General features: G+C 45.5%; 1 protein-coding gene across 5 annotated transcripts; it reads right to left on the bottom strand.

Moving 5' to 3' along the window:
* Positions 1 to 3,692: 3,692 nt before the first annotated feature.
* Positions 3,693 to 21,322, bottom strand: Bbs1 (Bardet-Biedl syndrome 1). 5 transcript variants are annotated; one of them, XR_013090436.2, is made up of 18 exons: positions 21,264 to 21,322; positions 20,904 to 20,980; positions 20,756 to 20,790; positions 19,426 to 19,701; positions 18,855 to 18,901; positions 18,702 to 18,740; positions 18,547 to 18,619; positions 15,946 to 16,077; positions 14,572 to 14,678; positions 13,177 to 13,297; positions 12,866 to 13,024; positions 11,718 to 11,787; positions 11,086 to 11,244; positions 8,231 to 8,364; positions 7,196 to 7,330; positions 6,486 to 6,572; positions 4,435 to 6,228; positions 3,693 to 4,244 (listed from the first exon to the last, which is right to left on the bottom strand). XR_013090436.2 is itself a non-coding variant. In XM_076847633.2 (17 exons), exons 1-17 carry the CDS (start codon positions 21,308 to 21,310, stop codon positions 6,142 to 6,144), a joined length of 1,785 nt encoding a protein of 594 aa, XP_076703748.1. In that variant the 5' UTR covers positions 21,311 to 21,322; the 3' UTR covers positions 3,693 to 6,141. The 5 variants fall into 5 exon arrangements, 2 of the variants coding, with proteins under 2 accessions (XP_076703748.1, XP_076703749.1); XR_013090437.2 differs by having other exon boundaries at positions 3,693 to 4,611; positions 4,757 to 6,228; XR_013090438.2 differs by having other exon boundaries at positions 3,693 to 4,611; positions 5,962 to 6,228.
* Positions 21,323 to 21,865: the final 543 nt, after the last annotated feature.

Below are 21,865 nucleotides of genomic sequence, written 5' to 3'. Positions count from 1 at the left end.
CACTGACCACCGAGCCACATCCCCAGCCTTATTTTGTTTTTTATTTAGAGACAGGGTCTCACTGTATTGCGCAGCACCTCACTTTTGCTGAGGCTGGCTTTGAACCTGTGATCTTCCTAACTCAGCCTCCTGAGCCACCACAATTGGCTCCAATTGCTTTTTTTTTTTTTTTTTTTTTTTTTTTTTTTGTCTTCTGAGGTTTTACTGTGATGTGCTCATGTGTTAATTTTTTCATTTGTCCAAATGAGAGTTGTTAGCTGGGCATGGTGGAGCATGCTTGTAATCCCAGCAGCTTGGGTGGCTGAGGCAGGATGACTGCGATTTCAAAGCCAGCCTCAGCAACAGCGAGGAGCTAAGCAACCCGTGAGACCCTGTCTAAATAAAAAATAAAAACAAAATAGGGTTGGGGATGTGGCTCAGTGGTCTAGTGACTCTGAGTCCAATCCCTGGTACCAAAAAAAATAAAAAAATAAAAGAGTTGTTGGGTTTTCTAATTCTATAAATTGGTCATTCATCAGTTCCACAACCTTCTCAGTCATTACATCTTCAGATATTTTCTGTCCCTATTGGAACTCTTATCAGACCTCCCTAGTCCATCCTTCTGATTTCTTAATAACTCATATTTTCCTTCCTTTTTTCTGGACATCCTGGAGAATCTTTACAGAACTGTCTTATAGGTAAGTCTGCCTTCAGCTGCTAAATCAGTCTATTGATTTTTTTGTTGTTTAAGAGACAAGGCCTCATTATGTTGTCCAGGCGATTAAGTGATCTTTCTCTGGCTTCATTTTCTAGAGTAGCTGGGACTACAACCTTGCACCAACTGCACCTGGATGTTATTTTTTTTCCATAAAGTGGTTGAAAACAATTCATCCACTGAGTTTTACATATGGAATAATTTTTCATTTTTTGAAGTTCTACTTGGTTCTTTTTCAAATCACCTTGATCATTTTATATATTCTCTTGCTTTCTGTTTCAAGTTTAGGGTTTTTTTTTTTCTTTTAAGTGCATTGAAAACAAAGACAAAAAGAAAAAAAAATTAAAACACTTTATATCCCTATACCTTAAGTCTTGGCGGGTTTCTCTGGCTATTGCTTATGCTGGTTCTTGGTCAATGATGTCTCATGCCCTTACAATTTCTTTTGACTATAAGTTCCTATTTCTTGGATTTATTTTTTTTATATTTAGTTGTAGATGGACACAATGCCTTTATTTTTATTTATTTTTATGTGGTGCTGAGGATCGAACCCAGGGCCTCACACATGCTAGGCAAGCCCTCTACCACTGAACCACAGCCACAGCCCTATTTTTTGGAATTTTATCAGTGGGATTTGTTCTGAGGTTTGGTTAAACATAAATTCCTCCAGAGAGAAATGTGTTTGTTAGTTGCCAGATGACCAGTCCTACACCACTTTAAATTTTTAGTTAATATTCTTAGTACAACCCAAGTATTGTCAATCCACAATCCAGTTTGCAAACTCTTTTTCAGGGGCTAGTTTGGGGTTAAAAAATTCAGGAGTGGGCTGGGAGTGTAACTCAGAGGTAGAGCACTTGCCTAGCATGCTCAAGGCCACAGGTTGCATCCCACTTCCAAATTCTCAGAGGAGGTTTTCCTATACCTTCCTACCCAGCTTGGAAACAGGCATTTTCTCTTGCTGATTCTGGCATGAGGAAGGAGAGGGTGGTTTATTTGTAGATTATACTGAGCATGTGAGCTCAAGAGAAACCCCAAAAAAACTGAAACCCGGGAAATGCTGATAATATAATACTATAGATAATTTCAGAGAAAGAAAAGAAAATTCATCTTTGAAAAGATACCAAGGTTGTGGGCTGGGTGTGGCTCAGTTACCTAGCATGTATGAGGTCCTGAGTTCAATCCCCAGCACTGAGTGGTGGTGGTGGGGAAGCCACAGTCAGGACTAAATGGAGAACAAAGAATTGAGAATTAAGGCAACAAACATTCTGAAAAATTCAGAGAAGCCAACAAAGCTCTCAGAAAACAAAACAAAACAATAATCTGACAATAGAGAAGAAATTCAGGTTCATTCTTGTCTTCTCTGGAATGATCATTTATCAGATGCTGGGCTTAACTGTCATTCCAGAGAGAAGAGAGAAATCGAGGGGAGGAAATCACCCATGGTACAGCAGTAATACAATTTCCTGGAACAAAAGATGCACATCTGTCTCCGATCGGTGGCAAAACAAACAATAAGGACAGGATGAGGTATGTCATGACATTCAGAATCTCAGAGGAAAAGACAACTAGGAGGAGAATGGCATGGAAGCTAGACTACAGGAGCACTGCCTGTAGGAAGGTGACCTCCAACCGAGGATTCTGTGATCCAGCCGAATTATCACATGTGCATTAAAGAAAGAAATGTTTAGACAGGCATTGACTTATAATTTTTAACTCCAGTGACTTTTTAAAGAAGGTACCCATGGATACATTCCACCAAATGAGGGTGAACTAAGAAAGAAGACATGGACCCCTGGAGTCAGGAATCTAGCCCTGGAGAGGGGCAAAGTGAATTCTCCTGGAGAGCAAACAGTCCTCTGGGAAGGAAGAGAAGTGTACAGAAGAAAGAGGAATCATCAGACTGGCTGGAGAAGAACTAGCAATTGGTATATTAGAAAGCTAAGCAAATTAAAAAGAAAAAAGGGCAACTACTAATTCTATGAAAAATAAAGTTTCAAATTTTATAGCCCCCAATTTTTTTTCCCAGTGCTGGGGTATTAGCCCAATTTTTGGCTTTGCAGTGAATAATTTTCAAATGGTAATGTAAATGGCAATCTTGATAGTGAGTATTGATTTGCCTAAAAACTAAAGATGAAGGAGGGGTGCTGTCTCAAGAGAGCTAAATACTCATCTGCTACAATGGGGAGTCAACAGGTAGTATCTGAGATTGATAAATCAATCAAGAATAGTATAAGCATATTTTAAAAATAATTGAAGTTGGGGCTCACTTGCCTGGCATATGTGAAGTACTGGATTTGATTCTCGGCACCATACACAAATAAAATAAAGGTCTATCAACAATTTTATATATATATAAAATTGAAGTGATTGTTGCTGGGGGCAGTTCAAGAGAATGAGAGGCTATTTTCTTGTTATAAACTGCTTAATTCCATATTACTAAGTGGAGACATGTTTTAAAATAAATATTAAGAAAGAAGACATAAACTTTGCCTATCCCTAATGTACACAATTTCCTGGAGCCCTTGCTAGTGTGTGCACTGGGGACCATACACTGTTTCTTGCTTTATGTTGCTTTATGTGCACTTGTCCAGATGGTAGACTTTATATATTTACATACACACACACACACACACATATATATGTGTGTGTGTGTGTGTGTATGTAAATATATACTTTATATATATATAAATATAAATATATATATATAAATTTTATATATATATATATATATATATATATATATATAAATTTTTAAAAAATATTTATTTTTTAGTTTCAGGTGGACACAATATCTTTATTTTATTTTTATATTGTGTTGAGGATCGAACCCAGTGCCTCGCGCATGCCAGGCAGGCGCGCTACCACTTGAGCTACATCCCCAGCCTATATATATAAAGTTTGTTTTGTTTTCTTTTTTTGCAGTACTAGGGATTGAACTCAGTGCCTCACACACTTTAGGCAAGGGCCCTACCATTGAGCTGCATTCCTAGTCTTTTTTATTTTTTATTTTTTTTTGAGACAGGACTAAGTAGCCCAGGCAGGCCTTGAATTTGTCATTCTGCCATAGTTTCCTGAGTCATACAGGCATGGGCCATAGTACTTGGTTTCATATATTTCTTTTTTCTTTTTTAAATTGTTTTTTAGGCAAATTTTAAATTGTTTTTAGCAAATACCTTTATTTTATTCATTTATTTTTATGTGGTACAGAGGATTGAACCCAGTGCCACATATGTGCTAGGCAAGTCTCTGTCACTGAGCTACAACCCAGCCGCCTGTTCCATATATTTCTCTCTCTCTTTTTTAAACTTTTATTTATTTATATACCATGCTGAGAATCGAACCCAGGGCATTATACGTGTTAGGCAAATGCTCTACCACTGAGCCACATCCCCAGCCCCCCACATATTTAATAGGATAGTATTATAAAACTTACATCAGGTGCCACACATAGGTCTCTCCTTTCATCATAATGAACAGATATGAAAAAAAACCCAGATCAGATGTTTTTGTTTTGAGTTCACACAGTTCGTAGTGCAGTTCACAGTATGACCTGGGTAAAAGGGACTATAAGGTCTTCTGGCCAATACGTGACTCTGCCCCATGACAGCCCACACCCCGTGCACACAGCTCCAATGATGGGCTCATTACCCCCTTGGACAGGCCCTTCCACCTCCAGGTTCTGCAGGTTGAGACTAGAGTGACAGTGACACCCTCCGTTCCACATCTTTTCATTTCTTTACCTCTGCTATTTCCACTATGCCTCGGCTGGCTTGATGTAGAAACCCTTCACCATCCTGACCCAGGTGGTCTGCTGGGCAGTGGGGAGAAGGGAGAAGGCTCTTTCTTTGGCCCAAACTGGTTGCCTCTTAACCTGGCTCCAGATGCATTCCTTGGAAGGGCTGGGGTCCACCCTGTGTCTTGGGCAGAGAGGCAGACAGTGGCAAGCAGTTTGAAGCCTTTGGTCTCCTTTTTTTTGGGGGGGGGGTGTACTAGGGATTGAACCCAGGGTGCATAAACTGTGTCACATCCCCAGCCCTTTATCATTTTGAGACAAAGTCTCACCAAGTTGCTAAGGCTGGCCTTGAACTTGTGATCTTCCTGCCTCAGCCTCCCAAGTTGCTGGGATTACAGGTGTGGGCCACCATGCCTGGTAGAGACCTTGGACTTGAGGGCAAAAGCTGTGCAGTTGTTCCTGTCCAGTATCATTTTTCTGGGCCAACTCCTCCTTTCTGCCAGAGGGGGTGCAAAGCCCATGGGGTGTCAGAGCTAAAAACAGTTCAGAAACTGCCTCATTTAACATGAGGGGAGACCGGAAACACAGAGGAATCTTGTTACTTCCTGCAAGCCTGAGCTGTGTGCCACACATCAGGCCATACCTGGTCAGACGGGGAAAGATGTAGGTTCCCAAGAGCAAGGCTGCTGGCTCCCAGGTGACTCCTATGGCCTGTGAGGAGCACTGGCAAGACTTCCCAGGGACTCAGCAGGCATGAGGGGCTTGAGGGTTCTGAGCATTCATTTAGGTCTAAACTGAGCCTTTGCTTAATCTCCAGCCTCACCTCTGTGCCAGCCAATTCTCTTGCTCTGGCTGCTGCCCAGTGAACTTTCCACCCTCAGGGCTGATTTGGACTCCCAGGCACAGAAGGGCAGTCTGATGGGCACTTTAGGGCTTCTCTCTCCCCAGCCCTTCCCCTAATCCCAGAAATGCCTCTTCTGGTACTGCCTGCCTCTGCTCTACCTAATTCCACTTTCCTTTCCATAGATGCTCTTTCTAAGCATGAGCATCCAGGTCAGGAGCAGATGCTGTGTGGTCTCTGGGAGTGTGCATGGGCACCCTCTGCCCTCCTGTGCCAATTCTTCCTCTGGCAACCTGCTGGTGGGGCCTTGGAGCCCTGAGGTGGTGGCAGGGTCCAAGCCTTTGTAAAGGTGCCCTATGGGGAGAAGGCTATTCCTTCGGTGGGTTGCTGAACAGAAAGTGGAACCCCAGGCTGACAGGGGGCTCAGTCTCACCCAAGAAAAGCCTCTGACTTCTCAGGCCAGGCTCTCATTCAATTCTGGCCTTGGCCTGCAGCAGGAGGTGAGTGGGGTGCCAGAGGGAAGTGGAAAAGAAAAAGAGTCAGTGTCCTTTTTTCATCTCGACAGCTCAGAACTCTTCCTTGGGACTGGGTGAGGTTTCTGGGAAGTACTGGGAGGCAGTGGACAGCAAAAGCTGCCTCTGGAACAATACCAGGGCATGTTCTGAGAGAGGAGCCAGGCCTTCTTATACTCACTGGATGCTGCTATAGCCCCATGGCAGGAGTGGTGAGCAGGGGGTGCTCAGGAGAGGAGTGGGAAGCTGGCGCCCCAGCACACTGCTGCATGGGGAGTGGCCCAAACTGCCCAGCTCAGTGAAAGTGGCTGATGGATCTTGCTGACTCCATTCGGCAGGGGCCTGAACACTGGCCCAGGGCTCAGGCGGCTTCCAGCCCCTCACTCACAGGCATGTTGATGTAGGCACTCAGCAGGGGTGCACTCTGGCCTTCCCGGAGCACCAGTACCTATGGAGGAGGTGCCATGGAGTTGGGGCATACACCTGGACCCCTGCTCTCTGTTCCCTGCAAAGGCCAAGCCTGCTTGTCTGCACTGACCTTAATGACAGGCCACTAGGGCTCTGCTGAAGGGATAGGGAGGGGGGAGGCCTCAACTGTGCAGTTACCATAGCTCCACCCTGCAGCCCCTGAAGGCCTTGTCCATACTCACCCTTACTGACCTCCCCACGGTCCCACCTTCCAAGAAGTACCAGTGGATTGTTTACCTTGATGATGTCTGAGATGCCCTTGTTACTGAGACTCTCCACAAAGGTCTCCAGAGGATAGCTGAGCCCTGGCACCAGCAAGGGGACCTAGGTTTGGAGACAGAGGATGCCCACCTACTATCACAAAATGTGCTTGTGCCTGCCATCAGCTGTGTCTCAGGATTCCTCAGGGTGGGCTAGGCCATGGTGCAGTGCTGGGAAGCCAATACTCCAGGACCACATGATGGGTTTGTGGTTAAACCTAGATTCCTAGCAAGGCCAGGGCTGTTTCTTCTACATTCCAGAGTTTTAAGTTTCTTCTCCTTCTAACCTGGGCTGTGGGGGAAAAGCAGACCCTTTGCTCTGTGATGACACTCTTTGGAGTAGAGAGGATCCCTTTTGGTAGCAGGAGCAGCTGGGAAGCAGGGTGGGGCTTCTTGGCCACCAACAATGTTGGACAGGTAGGTAGGACTCAGGCTCTGCTAACCATCTGTGTGGCTCCTGGGCCTGTTAGACTGGGAAAAAGGTGGCAAAGGCAAGGCCTGGTGCTCCTTCCAGATGCACACCTGGTGTCTGGGTGAGTTGGTCTGTTGGCCACCTACTAGCCACTGGCCATTTCCTTACCTTGACCTACTGGAGACTGGTGAGCATCTAATCAAGACCCTGCCCTAACCTATTGTACCCCATGACTCAGGGCGGGTTGTGGGCGGGGCTGAGGGGAGATCAAGTACCTTGAAGAAGGCCCGAGGCAGGGCATAGAGTGCCTCGTTGTACAGGAGGCAGATCAGCAGCCCTGTCACAGGGCGGACTGTTGAGGTGTTCTGCAGATGAAGCGTGAGCTTGAAGGTGGGCCCCAGGCCCTGGACCTGTGGGGATGGGTGGAAAAGGCCCTCAGGACCGAGGGCCTTGGGCACTGAATCCAGGAGCCTGGCCCTGTCTGCTTCTTCATCAGTGTCCTCAAGTTACCCCAACAACTGCTCTAGTGCTTTATCTATCTGCCTTCATCAAAATGCACAGAAGACAGACGGGGCTGCAGAGGCCTGGAGAGGAGAGGGCCTCGATGAGACCACCTAGCAAGTTAGAGGCAAAGCCAGCCAGGCTCATGGCCCAGCTCCTTCCTGTCTTCACTGCTGCTCCTGCCCGCTCCCCAGGCCTGTTCTACCTCCCACCCTTGTCCTGGTAGATGAGATTTTCTCCCTCGCACCCTGAGTTCCTCTGTCACCCCTTCCTCCTCTATATCTATCCACTCTCTTTAGGAACTAAGTGATTAGAAACCTGGGTAGAGCAGACAATACACATAGAGACCAACTGAGAGCTGGCTGCAGCCCTGTGGTCACTCAAATTTGGGCATGTGTGGGCTTCTCCTGCCTCATGCCCAGGCATACTGCCTATGGCCAGACCAGGCTGGCCCTTCCCTGTATCAGGTGGTCCTATGGATACTGAAGAAAACAGTGTTCTACTCTATGCCATTAGATCCCTTGAGGCTCCTGGGAAGAAATGTTCCAAGGTGACACTCTGTGCTCCCTGTCCCATGTCTAGGAGCACAGCACAGAACCAGGGGGCTGAAGAGGAAGTCTCCTTCTGTGGCCAGCCACAGAAGAGGGCAATACAAGAAGCAAGACGGTCAAGGTAGCTCTCCCAGGAGGATATGGAGGGAGAAAGGGAGTGTGGGGTTTACTTCATGGCATTGGCTCTGGGGGCTTAACTGTGTGGCCCTCCTGGACCTCTGCCCTCTGGCCCTGATGCGTCCACACCTGGGTGCTCACCACAGCATGCAGCTTGAGCGGTTCCCAGGCTGTGGCCGACACGGGGCTCAGGCTGGACTCAAGGGCCTGCACGTAGGCGCGGGCTGCCCGGAGGCGCAGCAGGTAGAGGTCTGTCTGGAAGCTCCGGTGCATGGCTGTGAAGAGGATATGAAGGCTGAGGCTGGAGGGAGGCTGCTGTGGGGAGGGTATGAGATAGATGTAGTGGGCAGGACCTGCAGAGGCTGGGAATGTGGGACAGGAAGGACTGAGGCCAAGCCCAGCCTTTTGGTGACCCAGCTGTGGACTATGCCCTAATTCCTCTCCATTGGTTCTCCCACCACCTTGCTGTCTGCACATCTTAGTCTCCTTCTGTTCAGCTCTAAAGGGTAGTGTTTCCTGGATTCTGGGCCTTGGCCCATTCTCTTCCTTTCCTTTGTCCCCTGGACAACCCAGGGCCTGTCTTGGCTCTGACCATCCCAAAGTGCAATAGCTGCTGGCTCCTATGAACAGGGACCTTGTTATTCCCATGTCCCTCCACAATGTGTGTTGTCTCCAACAGCATCTGGGCATCTAGGCCTGCAGCTGCTTAACTGCCCCATGGTCATCTCTCCCTGGGTGTCCTATAACACCTCAAGTTCAACACTGTGGAAGCCAGCCTCACTATCCTCCCCCAGTTACTGCATCACCGTTCCCCAGGCCACCTTGATTTACCCCTTACCCTAACCCTTTAGTAAGAGCAGGTAACTAACTCTTCCTCAGCTTGCCCCCAGAGCCCCCGTCCCTGCTCCTGCCAGCCCTCCTCTGTCCAGACCCAACATCTTGGTCTGTTTTTGCTTTTCTATTTTGTGTGAGGTGCCTTTTGCCATTTGGAAGTTTTGCATCTTTATGTTATCCCACTTATTCGTCTTTCTTTTTTCCTCTAGTACTTTTACAATTTATTTATTTATTCATTTATTTATTTTTTAGTTTTAGGTTGACACAATATCTTTATTTTATCTTTATGTGGTGTTGAGGATTGAACGCAGTGCCTCACGCATGCCAGGCAAGTGTGCTACCACTTGAGCCACATCCCCAGTCCACAATTTATTTATTTTAAACTTTTTTTTTTTTTAGTTGTTGATGGACCTTTATTTTATTCATTTATTTATACCTGGTGTTGAGACTTGAGCCCAGTGCCTCTCAGAAGTGAGGCAAGCACTATACTACTGAGCCACAACCCCAGCCCCAATTTATTTTTAACCTAACCAGAATTAACTTTTGTGTTTCATATAATTCCCTTAGAAGCAAGATATCCTAATTGTACTTTGTTTTTTTTTTTTTTTTTTTAAAGAAACAGGGTCTCTATATGCTGTCCAGGCTGGCCTCTAACTCCTGGGCTCAAGCAATCCTCCCACCTTGGCCTCCAGAGTAGCTGGAACTTTGTGTATGCACTGTGCCTGACTCTAATCATGGTGTTTGTACAGTTGTGCCTTTCCCCACTAATCTGAAATGACACCTTTAACACATACTGACTTGCCACACATACAAGGCCTTTTCTGAATTTCCAGGATGTTCCTAAATGACTTCTGTCTCCTTCCACATCAACACCATCAACTCCTACAGTTTTGTAGTTGATTTGCAATCTTATAGGGTAAGTTCCTTCATTTTTATCCCCCCAAAGTTCTCAGATTTATTCTTAGAATCAAATGATCAAGTCCTTAAAATGAACCCCATGGGAATTTTTTCTGTAACTCTGCTATTTCTAGATTAATTCTAGAAGGATTGACAATTTTACCAGTGTGTCTTCCCACCCTGAGATTTGGTGAGTCTGTCCATTCAGGTGGCCTCTCATGTTTTTGAAGACAATTTTATAATTTTCTTTATTAGGCTTTGTACATTTTCTTGTTACATTTGTTTCTATGGATTTCTTTACTATTTTAAATGGAAACTTTTTCCATTATGTTTGCCAATTGGATATTATTGGTATATACAAAAGATTGTGATTTTTAAATACTTCACATTTGGTTACCTTTCAGAACTCCCTACTTAAGTTTCTGCTACATTATAACTTACATGTTCTAGGTTATAAAAGCCTGTTCTTTTCTCTGTCCTCCAATTTGTCCTTCAAATTGAGACCAAGATCCCTTTAAAAAACTTAGCAGGAAGAGTTACTGCTCTTTTTTACTTGACCTCTTTGCCAGTTCCCCATGCCCTAAACACACATTTGAATGTAGTTTTGCATTCCTGGCCCTTTGGGAACTGGCTCCAACCTGCCTCCCCAGCTACCCACGGCCACTCGGCCTCCTGGCCTTACAGCTACAGGGCAGATGCTGTCTTAAATCCAGGTCAGGGCCCTGAGCTTCTATCCCAGACTCTGTCTAAATTGCCTTTCCCTCCCCACTGTCTGGTGGACTTTTAATTATCTTTTGGCATTAAGTCAATGTCACCTCTCTCTAAAGGTTTTATTGTTTCCCAGGCAAATATTCCTTATTGCCTTATGTGGGTCAACAGTGCACAGAAACTCCTATTCCTGTTGTACAACATGAAGTCTCCCTATGTAGGACTAGCCTACTTTAAGGAACCTGGCTCAAGGCTTGGCATTATCCTGTAATGAATGAATGAAAAGGGAAAGTTGAACAAGCAGAAAATCTTCATTAGTTTCTACTCTGAGAATACTTGCAGCTAGAAGTGACCGCTGCCCCTCCAACTTTTAAAGGCATCTATCCCTTGAGCAACGATGATATGTAGGTAGGTATACCTCCCATGCTGTCCCTGACTTGTAGAGGTATAAGACTTGTTGGGTTGGCAGAGGTCCCCCTGACTGCCTAGGGTACCTGAGAACCATCCACCCACTTTTTGCTGTTGGGAACAATGGAGGAGAAGAGGGGGAGTCTTACCAGTGCCAGCCTCCCGTTCTCTCAGTGTCTGATCCACGTAGAGCCGAGTCTTTCGGGGCACATTAAGTTTTGTGGCTTGGGCTGGTGGGGGGCCCACCTCGCCTGTGCTCTCCACAAACACTGCTGTGCGCTTCAGGATCTTAATTATCAGGCCACCACCTAAGGAAGTGAATAGACAGAAACCGATCTGTCCTCCCCAGTTCTATTCAACATTCCCATTCTCTCTGCCCAAACAATCAACTTAATAGAGAGCCATTTCTATATAGGTCTGTCTTTCTGACAAGACTCAGTTTCTGGAAGGAATGCAATATGTCTTAATAGTGTTCTACCATTAATTCACCCAGCAGCTCCTTGTGGAGTACTGAGACATTCCTAGCACTGTGGCAGGTACTACAATACTTGCTGTGGAGACACGACCTGATCTAAGCCTGGCCTCTGGGCAGCAGCATCCAAGTACTAATAAGCTGTCTGAATGGCATCTCAGACCCTGACAGGATGTGTCTGCAGGCCCATCTTTCCATATTTGGGTCTGTTTGTGTTTCACCTCCTTCTCTCCTCTTTCTCCAGCCTGTCCCCTTCATTCCAATGCCAATGCCAATGCCAAAGTCCTTGACAGAACTGAGTCTTCTCACCTCGAGTAGTCATGACAAGGGTGTTGTCCTCCCGCCCATAGCGGCCAAAACAAAGGCTGGTCACTGCATCCTATATGGGAACATCAGAGTTAAGCTGAGGAACATCTTGGAGAGAAAAGCAAGATGGAGAAGATGAGGAAAACCCTGGATAAAACAGGTGAGAGGTGAGGAGAGGCCTGGGGGCAATGCTGCCACCAAAATACTTATTTCCCATCTCCTCTCCAAACTCACTGCCATGGCCACAGTTCCAGACCAAACACCAGTGGCCTTGACTTCTAGGGTAGTCTCCTAATCAGTCCTCCAGCCTATTGTTGACCCCATCTGTCCTTTGTAATGCTGTGTCTGTTGCGTTTGTGAAAACCAACCTCCAAAGGCTTTTGTCCTGTCCTCCTTATCAGAACACTTAGGCCTTTGACATCAGACTCCAGCCTGCCTCATCCACTAGTTTTCTCCTCTGTACTTCTCCAGGCACCTGCCCTCACAGCACCTGAAGGCCCAAACCTGTTGCTTTCAGATTTTACAGTGAGACCCAGGATAATTTATACCCACACATAATGGTTTCACATGTGATACACTCTGAAATTTCTATCCTATTTTTTAAAATGTTGCTGATTGTAATCCACTAAATTGATTTAATGACTCATGAGAGTATAAAAATCTCTGTTCCAAACCCCATCAAACCGCCTGGATTCTTCCATCAGAGTGCTTCATGACTCTTAACCTTTGTTCATGATGCCCCGTCTGGAATATTCTCCCTCCATTTGTCAACTTAGCAAGCTAATTTACCAGGTGAGTGGCCATTTGCTCTGTGAAGTATCCCATGAGTTTTGTCCTGTCTACCTTTCCCCTTCCTTCCCCTGGTCACTGGCCCCTCTCTGATTTTCCAGCCTTTGCTCTGCTTGCAGGCCGCCTTGTGTGTTCACATGCTGCATCTGGAGTGCTGGTTGTTCCCGTAGGTTGTGAGCTCCCTGAAAACATCATTTCACACACCACCCCCACCTAAATGGTGACTTGTACATATAAAGTGCTTGAAAAATATTTCTGAAATGCTTCCATATACGGTCAGGAGAGGCAGCTAAAAATATTCACAAGTGAAATTGGGGCAAGGAGGGATCAATAACAGACGCAGAAGCCAGGGTGGGACTCACCGGGGTGCGGATGATGTTGAGCAGAGCCTTGTCACGGTAAATACGGACCTCTCCATTGGCCAGCCCTGCCATGACAGCCTGCAGACCCCGGGAACGCTGCTCTAGGAGGTTCATGGTCAGGATGGCGGCAGGCATCTGCACAGTCCACAATTTCTTACCCTGGCAGGGAACACAGAGTCTTCGGGGGCTCAGGGATTGGAGTAGGAAGAAGTGGCTTGAAGTTGTGGGGAAGGAGAAGCCAGGAGGTCTTTCCAGCCAAGGGGACTGGGGTGGACATGTGTGGAAGGGCTGGGGCTTGCCAGAGGCCACACCTTGTGAGTAAAGCCGTGCAGACTATCTTGGGTGCTGCCCACTACCAGGATCTTGTGTACCCGGACAAGCCCCACAGGCTGGGAACTCAGCTCAATGCAGTACTTGGGGCGCTTGGAGTCTCTGTGGAATAAAGACACATTTATACTGCCCCAGAGAAAGCTCCTCTCCAATCCCTGGCTGACTCTTCTCCTTCTAAGCCCCACAGCCTAACCAGCCTAACCTCAGAGGAACCCTGGCCCCAGAGCAGATGCCCAGGGGATTGTTTCCACCTCTCCTGCATTAGTAGATGTGTGACTTTGGAAAACATCATGTGAGTTCTCTACCCTGTTCCCTCCTGCCCTTACTGTGGTGACCTATATGATAGCTTGACATTTCACAGAGCTTTCACTGAGCTTATTTTAGACTGTCTAGCCAGTGCTAGTAGATTTGGGCAGTTTACTAATTTATAAAAAAAAGATGAAGAGTTTGCTCTGGGTAGAAGCCAGTTTCCTGTCCTTCCAACCTGCTTCTCTTATCCAGAAAGTGGGGAAAATTCATGCTTTCAAACACAGGCAAAGTCCTATGTTTCCCTATCACCAAGTCCAAGTCAACATCATGGCCCATCTGATGACTGACAGCCCACTGGTCTCTGGGCCTCTTTCTAGTTACTCTCTGGCCAGCAGAGTAATTTTTAATCTTTTTTTTTTTTTTTTTGAGATTGGGCCTCACTCTGTTTGCCCAGACTGGTCTTGAACTCCTAGGCTCAGCCATCCTCCTGGTCAAGTAGCGGGACTCCAGGTACATGCCACCAGGCCCAGTTTTCCTCACATTTTTGAGCAACTGGTTCCTCACCCCTGGATGGGCATTTCTGATCACCTTAACCATGGTATTTTTTCCCAATAAGCCTGCATTTTCCCTCCATTACACTCATCCAATTTGGAATATCTTGTTTTGTTGACTTTAACACATGCCTCTTGCATGAAGGAAGGGACCATATTTATAGTATTTTGTTTATGAGCATAGCCCTGATTCCTTGCATAGTGCTTAATAAATGGTAGGTGCTCAATAAATATTTCGGGAATTTAAAAATGTTGCATGAAATATCAAACTAATGCATAAGGAAGTGTTACATACACTATAAATTGATATAACAAATACAAGAGACTTTCTATTTCCTTGTTTTCTGACTGCATTGCTCACCTATTGTGGCTACCTCACCAGGTTCTTGCTTTGCCAGTCCTTGTCTCATAGCCTCCAGATATTCCCTCTATGCTCATGGGCTCAGTCTCCTTTATAAAACTTTCAGCTCTTTTCATTCCCATATCAAGAGTCCCCAAGCCCCCTTGTTCATCTTGCCAACCCCCCGAGAAAACCAGGTTTCTGCAACATTCCTCTGGCCTGGAGACCATGGCTACCTTCTCAGGATATAGATGTTCCCATTTCGACAGGCAGCTGCAAGCCGGAACTCTACGTCAAACTGGCCAGAAACCTCCAGGAAGACTGGGATGCTGGGAAGGTTCATCTGCAAAGAAGAGGCTCAAACATCCTGCTTTCTCAGAGCCCCAGCCCCTCCCTGGTTTGAAGTAACTCCTTTGAGTCATCTAAAAATCTTCCTTATCTCACGTAATTCCTTCCTTGTCAAAACTCCGTCTCCTCATTTGCTCCCTGCTGGTCACAGGTTAGACTGGAGGGAAACGTGGCAATATGTAGCAAAAGTCTTTTAGTCTATCCCTTTGGCTAAACTCTATTGCATCTAGGAATAGAGTTTAGCCAAAGGGCAGTATTTCTACAAGCACCCAAAGATGCTCGGGAAAGGATGTCTACTGCACCATGGTGTTCCTAGTAGTGAAAAAAATGAAAGCAACTTAAGTGCCCAACAACAGATGGCAGATTAAATAAATTAGGCTACTCTAGATAATGGATATGTGTGGCCTTTAAAAAGGCTGATGTGGTTTTAATCATATGACCATATCCTTAATTGATCATATACTTCAATGTGAAAAGAGCTCATTACATGATCCTGTATTATAATCCTGTTTTTTTAAATTTCTTTTTTAAAAATGGTACTGGGAATTGAACCCAGGGATGTTCTCCCACTGAGCTAAACCCTAGCCCTTTCTATATATTATTTTGAGATAAGGTCTCACTAAGTTGCTAAAGCTGGCCTTGAACTTGCAATCCTTCTGCCTCAGCCTCCTGAGTTGCTGGGATTATAGGCATGCTCCACCATGCCCAACCATGATCCTGTTTTTTATAAACATGTAAAGTTATATATCTATATCCATATAAGAAACTGTCTCCAACCTGCTTCCTTATCCAGAAAGAGGGGAAAATTCCTGCTTTCCAATCACAGGCAGAAGGATATATGCCCCCCCAATTTTTTTCTTTCTTTCTTTTTTTGGTACTGGGGATTTAATCCAGGAGTGCTTAACCAACAGAACCATCCCTAGCCCTTTTTATTTTTTATTTTGAGACAGGGGCTCACTAAGTTGCTTAGAGCCTCACTAAATTGCTGAGGCTGGCTTGAACTTGCAATCCTCCTGCCACAGCCTCCTGAGCTGCTGGGATTAAAGGCAGGTGCTACTGTATCTGGACAAAATTTTAATAGTAGATTTCTCTGGGTGGTGGGATTTGGGGATATGAATTTAAATATTTTTTTCTTCATGTTTACCAATAGTTTCTAATTTTTCTACAGTGAATGTGTCCTACCCAGAACTATGTTGGAGAAAAGGGAGGGACTGTAGCCTGGATCTTGGGTGTTCCCAGGGTCAGTCAGACCCAACACTGACCTTGGCCAAAATGGTGAAGGCTTCAGGGTCCAGTACTAGGATCTCTTTGTTCTCAGTGCCCAGCACCAGGCATGACACGGCATCCTCATCAGCCAGGTTTTTCTTCAAGGTGATCATGGTGGTGATGACTGTCTGCAGAAGGACTCTAGAGGTCACTCAAGGAATCCTACACCATCCCCCAGATATCCCTGATGTCACAGGAAGGAAGAAAGAAGGCAAAGAAAGAGGAGGACGAGGACGACAAGGAAGCATCAGAGATGTGACAGATTTATGTGCAAACATGTTTATGCAACAAACCTAACTTCCTCACAACAACAAAAGGAAACAGTAAGTCAATTATGAGCTATCTCTGTGATCAAATCAACGTGGACGTTTCCTAAAAATTATGTTTTAAAAGATTCAATGACATAGGGAATGCTTCTAATGGGAGAGAAAAACAATAAGTAAAGTCACGTTTGTAAAATCACAATTTAAAATATATAAACATGCTGGAAGAGGGCTGGGGGTCTAGCTCAGTGGTAAAGTGATTGCCTACCATGCATAGGCCTTGGGTTGTGATTTTATATATAAGGAAAGACAATGATCATATACTTCAATGTGAAAAGGACACATTATATGATCCCGTATCATGATCCTGTTTCTTTCCTTTTTTAAAAATATTTATTTTTTAGTTGCAGTTGGACACAAGACCTTTATTTTATTTATTTATTTTTATGTGGTACTGAGGATTGAACCCAGGGCCTTGCACATGCTAGACGAGTGCTCTACTGCTGAGCCACAACCCCAGCCCCTCCTTTTTTTTTTTTTTTTAAATGGTACTGGGGATTGAACCCGGGGTGTTCTCCCACTGAGAGTCCTTTCTAAATTTTATTTTGAGATATGGTCTCAAACAACAACAAAAAACTGCTGAAAAGTTAAGCCCTCAAATACAAAGACTGTTTATATCTCTGACAATGAAATCACGGAGGTTTTTTAGGATTACAATGGACAACTTTTTTTTTTTTTTTTTTGGTACAGGGGATTGAACTCAGGGTCACTTGACTACTGAGCCACATCCCCAGCCCTATTTTGTTTTTTATTTAGAGACAGGGTCTCACTGAGTTGCTTAGTGCCTTGCTTTTGTTGAGGCTGGCTTTGAACTCGAGATCCTCCTGCCTTGGCCTCCGGAACTGCTGGAATTATAGACCTGCGCCTCTATGCCCAGCCTGCACATGTTCTTTTGTAATTAAAATTAGACAACAAATAAGAAAAAGGATGCTCACTTTCTAAGGAATTTCTCACATGAATATTAGCAGAACCAAAACATTTTTCTTTGGAAAAATTAGCTGCCCACTGTGTGATCATCATTAAGAACAAAAAATAGGGATCATTTTCAGCCCACAGTAGGATTAAAGGTCACAGAAACATGGATGGACATTAGTGTTCCCAGTCACTTAACCATAACACATGCTCGGGAAAATTGTCTCCTTCTCTCCAGATAATTAATCCATTTCTCAGTTTGAACAGTACTCAAAGATGCTAATAACTAAAGACCTGAGCTGTTGATAAGCAGGAATGAGCAATGATTCTCACAGAACTGAGAATCATGTTAACAGCGCAGCATGTGTTGGCCAGCACATTCAGTTAAGGTGGCCTCTACAGGTGTGGATGGTCCTATGAAAAATATGGAGGGAATAAAAGGGAAGCATTTCTTGCCCAATGTTCAGATGGAATGGCTACATAAACTAACTAATAACCAATGAAATAATCAAGAGTTACTAAAAATAAATGTTTTTTTTTTTTTTTTTTTTTTTGCAGTACTAGGGATTGAACTCAGGGTTGCTCTACTGCTGAACTATACCTTAGACCTTTTCATTTTGAAACAAGATCTTGCTAAGATGCTGAGATTTCAAACTTGTGATCTTCCTGCCTCAGGTTTCCAAGTAGCTGTGATTCCAGATGAGTACCACTGTCCCTGGGCCTAAAAATGGGAGTTCTTGAAGATTATTTGAGGCTCAAAATTTAATGTTATATACTCAAGGGAAGCAGAATATACAGCACTATTTGTGAAGGAAATGTACCAAAATGGGAAGAGTAATAATCTCTGGTTAGTGAAATTAGAGTCATTTACATTTCCCCTTTACACTTCTCCTTATTTTCCAAAAATACCTTTACCCTCAATAAAATAAAAGCTGTATGCAAGTTATATAAGATTATATATTTATGTGTTAAAAGCTGTAACTGTTAACTATACATGTAGAAGGTACTGCTGTTTTATGACTATATATGTGGTGTGGCTGGAAGGGAAACTGCAAACTCAAACTGGTCTGGTTTGGTTGTAGAACTTGCCACTGATGTTATATGGTTTTTAAAAAATTAAATATTTTTTACAGGGTAATAAAAAGAGAAGGGGGTGCCAGGCATGGTGGCACACATCTATAACCCCAGCTAATCAGGAGGATCATAAATTCAAGGCCAGCCTGAGCAACTCAGCAAGACCCTGTCTCAAAACTAAAAAAATAAAAAGGGCTGGGAATGCAGCTCAATGGTGAGCACCCATACCAGAGTGGGGGTGGAAAAGGACAGATAGATGGATGGAAGGAAGGAAGAAAGGAGTGTTACCTGCCGCTTGATGGTCTTGGACTTGTGTTGGTTCACAAATGCCTCCATTTCACCCAGCTCTAGATGTAGAAACCTGGACACAGAGAAGTGGTATGTGCATTTCCCAGCCCAGTCCATGGCCACTCCCTTCCCCTGGCTCTTCCTAGGATCCTTACCTGAGTGACTGTACAGACAAAGGCACCTCTGCCTTCTCCCTGCAAGAAGAGTGGCCAGTATGGCAGGTTTGGTGGAAGAATGGCCCCTAAGGGTCAGAGCTTTGGGATGCAGGTGTGGGAGTGGGAGGGGTCATGGGGGAGGTGGGCTCTCACCGGATGCCCTCCAGCATCTCTTTCAGGGTCAAGGGGTCTATCCGGTCCTGTGATAGCAAGAGAAAAAAGAAGAGCCTGTGAGCTCCAGCACCCATGTCCTCAGGGAGCCCACACTTCCAGGGGTTCTTCTTCCTTTCTACTTCCTTCCCAACTTTCTTGCACTGAGCCCCAACTTCCTTGATTTGAATCTGGCCTTGGGGCCAAGGCCACCCACATTATCCTCCCTCAAAGTCCCTTACTCTTGCTGCTTCTAGTGCCCTACTTTCCTCTTGTGGGCCACTTCTTTCTTTGGTTTCCCTCACTCCATAGATGGGCAAGAGTGTGGCTAATGCAGAGGATTCTCTGAGTTCTGCTCTTCAAAAGCCCTGGTTGAATGCCTCTCTGGGAGCAACTGCTTAGGGACTGAACCAGCACCTTACCCAGAAGGGCCACCACTGATGCTGTTGGAGATGAACTATGGCCAACCTCCCACCACTGGCCCACCTATGCGCCCACTCTTCCAGCACAGAGACTGGCCCTCTTCACCCTATGCCATCTTTGCCTTCTTGTTCCCATGCCCAATGTTGCTTACCTCCTTAGCTTGGTTCCAAAGGTCTTGTTCCAGAGGGTTTAAAGATAAAGGGGGAAGACTGAACTTGAAGTAGGGCCTAAGATTCTTATATATGTAGACACAAGGGCCTGAAGCAAGTGCCAGAGCTGGAGTCCGGGTCTCGTGTTGTTCCTCCATGAGGAAGGCAGCAGCAGCAGCAGGCAGAGCAGGCAATGGGTTTTCTGCCAGCACTGTTGGTCCTTTGAGCACCTTCAGACGGGGATGCTTCCCAGCAGGGCCAAGATCTCCCACTACCAGCTGCAGGGAAAAGATTGCTCATTCCAGGCTCAGGGTCCAAGAGATCACTCCCAAGACCCTCTTCTTGGGCTGGGCCTTTTTACTAATGCTCATTTCTTTATCCTCATACCAACAAAGGCCTTGCCATCAGGGTTATAAGTCATGTGCCTTTGGGAAAGTTAATCAACCTTTCAGAGCTCAGGTTTCCTGTGGGAAGCCATTCTCACACGTGATTGGGCACCTCCCTGACTGGGTGTGAGGTGTTCTGGCCAAGCTGGGAACACCTACCTCATGATACAAGTGGTGAAAACCAAATGAGATAATGAATTACAGAACCTGGTAAGAAATAGCTGGCAGCTGATGTTTTTATTTATCCACTCATTATTCATCTCTTTTTGTCTCCCCCCTTTCATCCAAGACCTTGCACATAATACACAATTGCTCTACCACTGGGCTAAAAACTGATTTATTTGTATTTTTATTATCTTTATATTAAAATTAAATTTAAAATTTACCTTTTTATTATGGAAAATTCCCAATCACAAAGAAAAGTAGAGAAACTTGTACAACGAATCCCCATAAACCCATCATCAGCTTAGGGCTGGGGATAGAGCTCAGTTGGTAGAGTGCTTGCCTTGCATGCATAAGACCCTGGGTTCAATCCCCAGCACTAAAAAAAAAAAAAAAAAAAAAAAAAATCACCTCATGGCCAATCCTAAAATCAGTGGTCTCTTGATAAACATAAAACTCTCACTTCCCTCCAGACTTTATTGTCTGCCCCCAGCTAAGGAATTTGCTCTTCCAGCAAAGAATCATGTCAAGGTAACTAAATTAAAAAGCATGTCTTGGTAGAATCCCCAACAGCATTCTGTTGTGCTTTACAAACTTCTTCAATCTGGATTAGAAAACCAATAGGTTCCTTTCACTTTAGAAGCAAAAATAAAATTAGCCCTAAAAGTGCATTCTTCACTGTACATGTGAATTCCAGATTATGCTAAGTCTCTTTGGAGCCAACAGAAAAATCTCATTTTGGGGTATTTCCCCACCCCCTACTCTGCTGGGGTGACTGGTTTACCTTGTACTCTCCGTCCCCGTGCAAATCTGCCAGGGCTGGAATAAACAAAAAGACCATAAATCAGAGTCTCAAAATCCCAGAGGCTTCGCCATAGAATCTTACTCCCGCACCCTCCTAGCACCAGGGGTTCCTGATTCCAGAGACTCACCCAGGCAGGCGGAAAAGGTATGGATGTTGGCCATGGGGTCGTAGTGCGCGTCCAGCCATTTCGAATTGGCCTCATTGCTGGAAATGGGGGGGAAATTGGGGAGTGGGTCTCACGCGAGGGTAAGGAAACTTTGGGGGAGCTAGTTAGTGCCTGAGACCGAGGAGTGCAGTGAGCTCTGAACGCCTGGGTCCCGGTCCCTGCGGCTCACACTTGCGCTCCTAGGGCAACGGTTTCCCTTCTCCCAAGAGTCCTTCCAGGACTGTCAGCGCTGCGCAAGAACCGCAGGATCCCGGAGTCCGGCGGCCAAGGCACCCTCGTTACACGTGTGGGAAAGGACACCTTGAGAACCCCGGTCCTCACCTCTCAGCTAGGCCGCTGTCGCAATCAGGTGAAGACGCAGCAGCCATCTTCGCAGACGTCGTCTAGGCAACTGGCCCCGCCTTCCCCGGGGCGCAGCGTCCAATCACGCCCGGGCACGCGGAAGCCCGTGTACAAGGGTTCCGGGAAGAAGCTTTCCAGACCAGAGCCTGGAGACCCCGTGCTGAACGCAGTGACGCGCTGAGGCACAGTCTGTTCATTTCTCTTATTTTGCTTTATGGCTTCTGGTTCCTGCAATCTCTGGGTCAGGGACACGGGTCTCTGGCTTCGAGGCCTGGAGAGGAGCCTCTGATAGGCTTTGAACACCAACAAGGTTAACCTGGTTGAAGAGGCTGCCTTTCTGTAGAGGCTCAGGCTCCGGGAAACTAAAAACAAGGGTTAAGGGTCAGCGTGGAGTATCCTGACCCAAGTTGCCAGTTTCTAGTTTTTAGGCTCCTGGAATAATTTAAAGTGCAAGAAACGTAGTAAAGGAGGGCTGCTAAAATTGTCCTATGTGTGACTGTGCATCCTGGTTTATTCATGATGTCAAAATCCTGTTGTGGACAGGAGGGCAAAAATTACCCTCCTGCCCATTCCCTAGGTTT

Source organism: Callospermophilus lateralis, chromosome 2 (assembly GCF_048772815.1).
Source record: "Callospermophilus lateralis isolate mCalLat2 chromosome 2, mCalLat2.hap1, whole genome shotgun sequence".
NCBI classification, from domain to species: Eukaryota; Metazoa; Chordata; class Mammalia; order Rodentia; family Sciuridae; genus Callospermophilus; species Callospermophilus lateralis.
Note: the sequence above shows the minus strand (reverse complement) of the source record. Positions and strands in the feature narration are given on the sequence as shown.

Coding starts and splice junctions, on each gene's coding strand:
- Bbs1 (XM_076847633.2), bottom strand. CDS start 21,310: ATGGCTGCTGCGTCTTCACCTGATTGCGACAGCGGCCTAGCTGAGAG. Junction 8,365..11,085: donor AGAACGGGAGGCTGGCACTG/GTAAGACTCCCC, acceptor TCCTCTTCACAG/CCATGCACCGGAGCTTCCAG. Junction 6,229..6,485: donor GCATCTCAGACATCATCAAG/GTAAACAATCCA, acceptor CCTCCTCCATAG/GTACTGGTGCTCCGGGAAGG.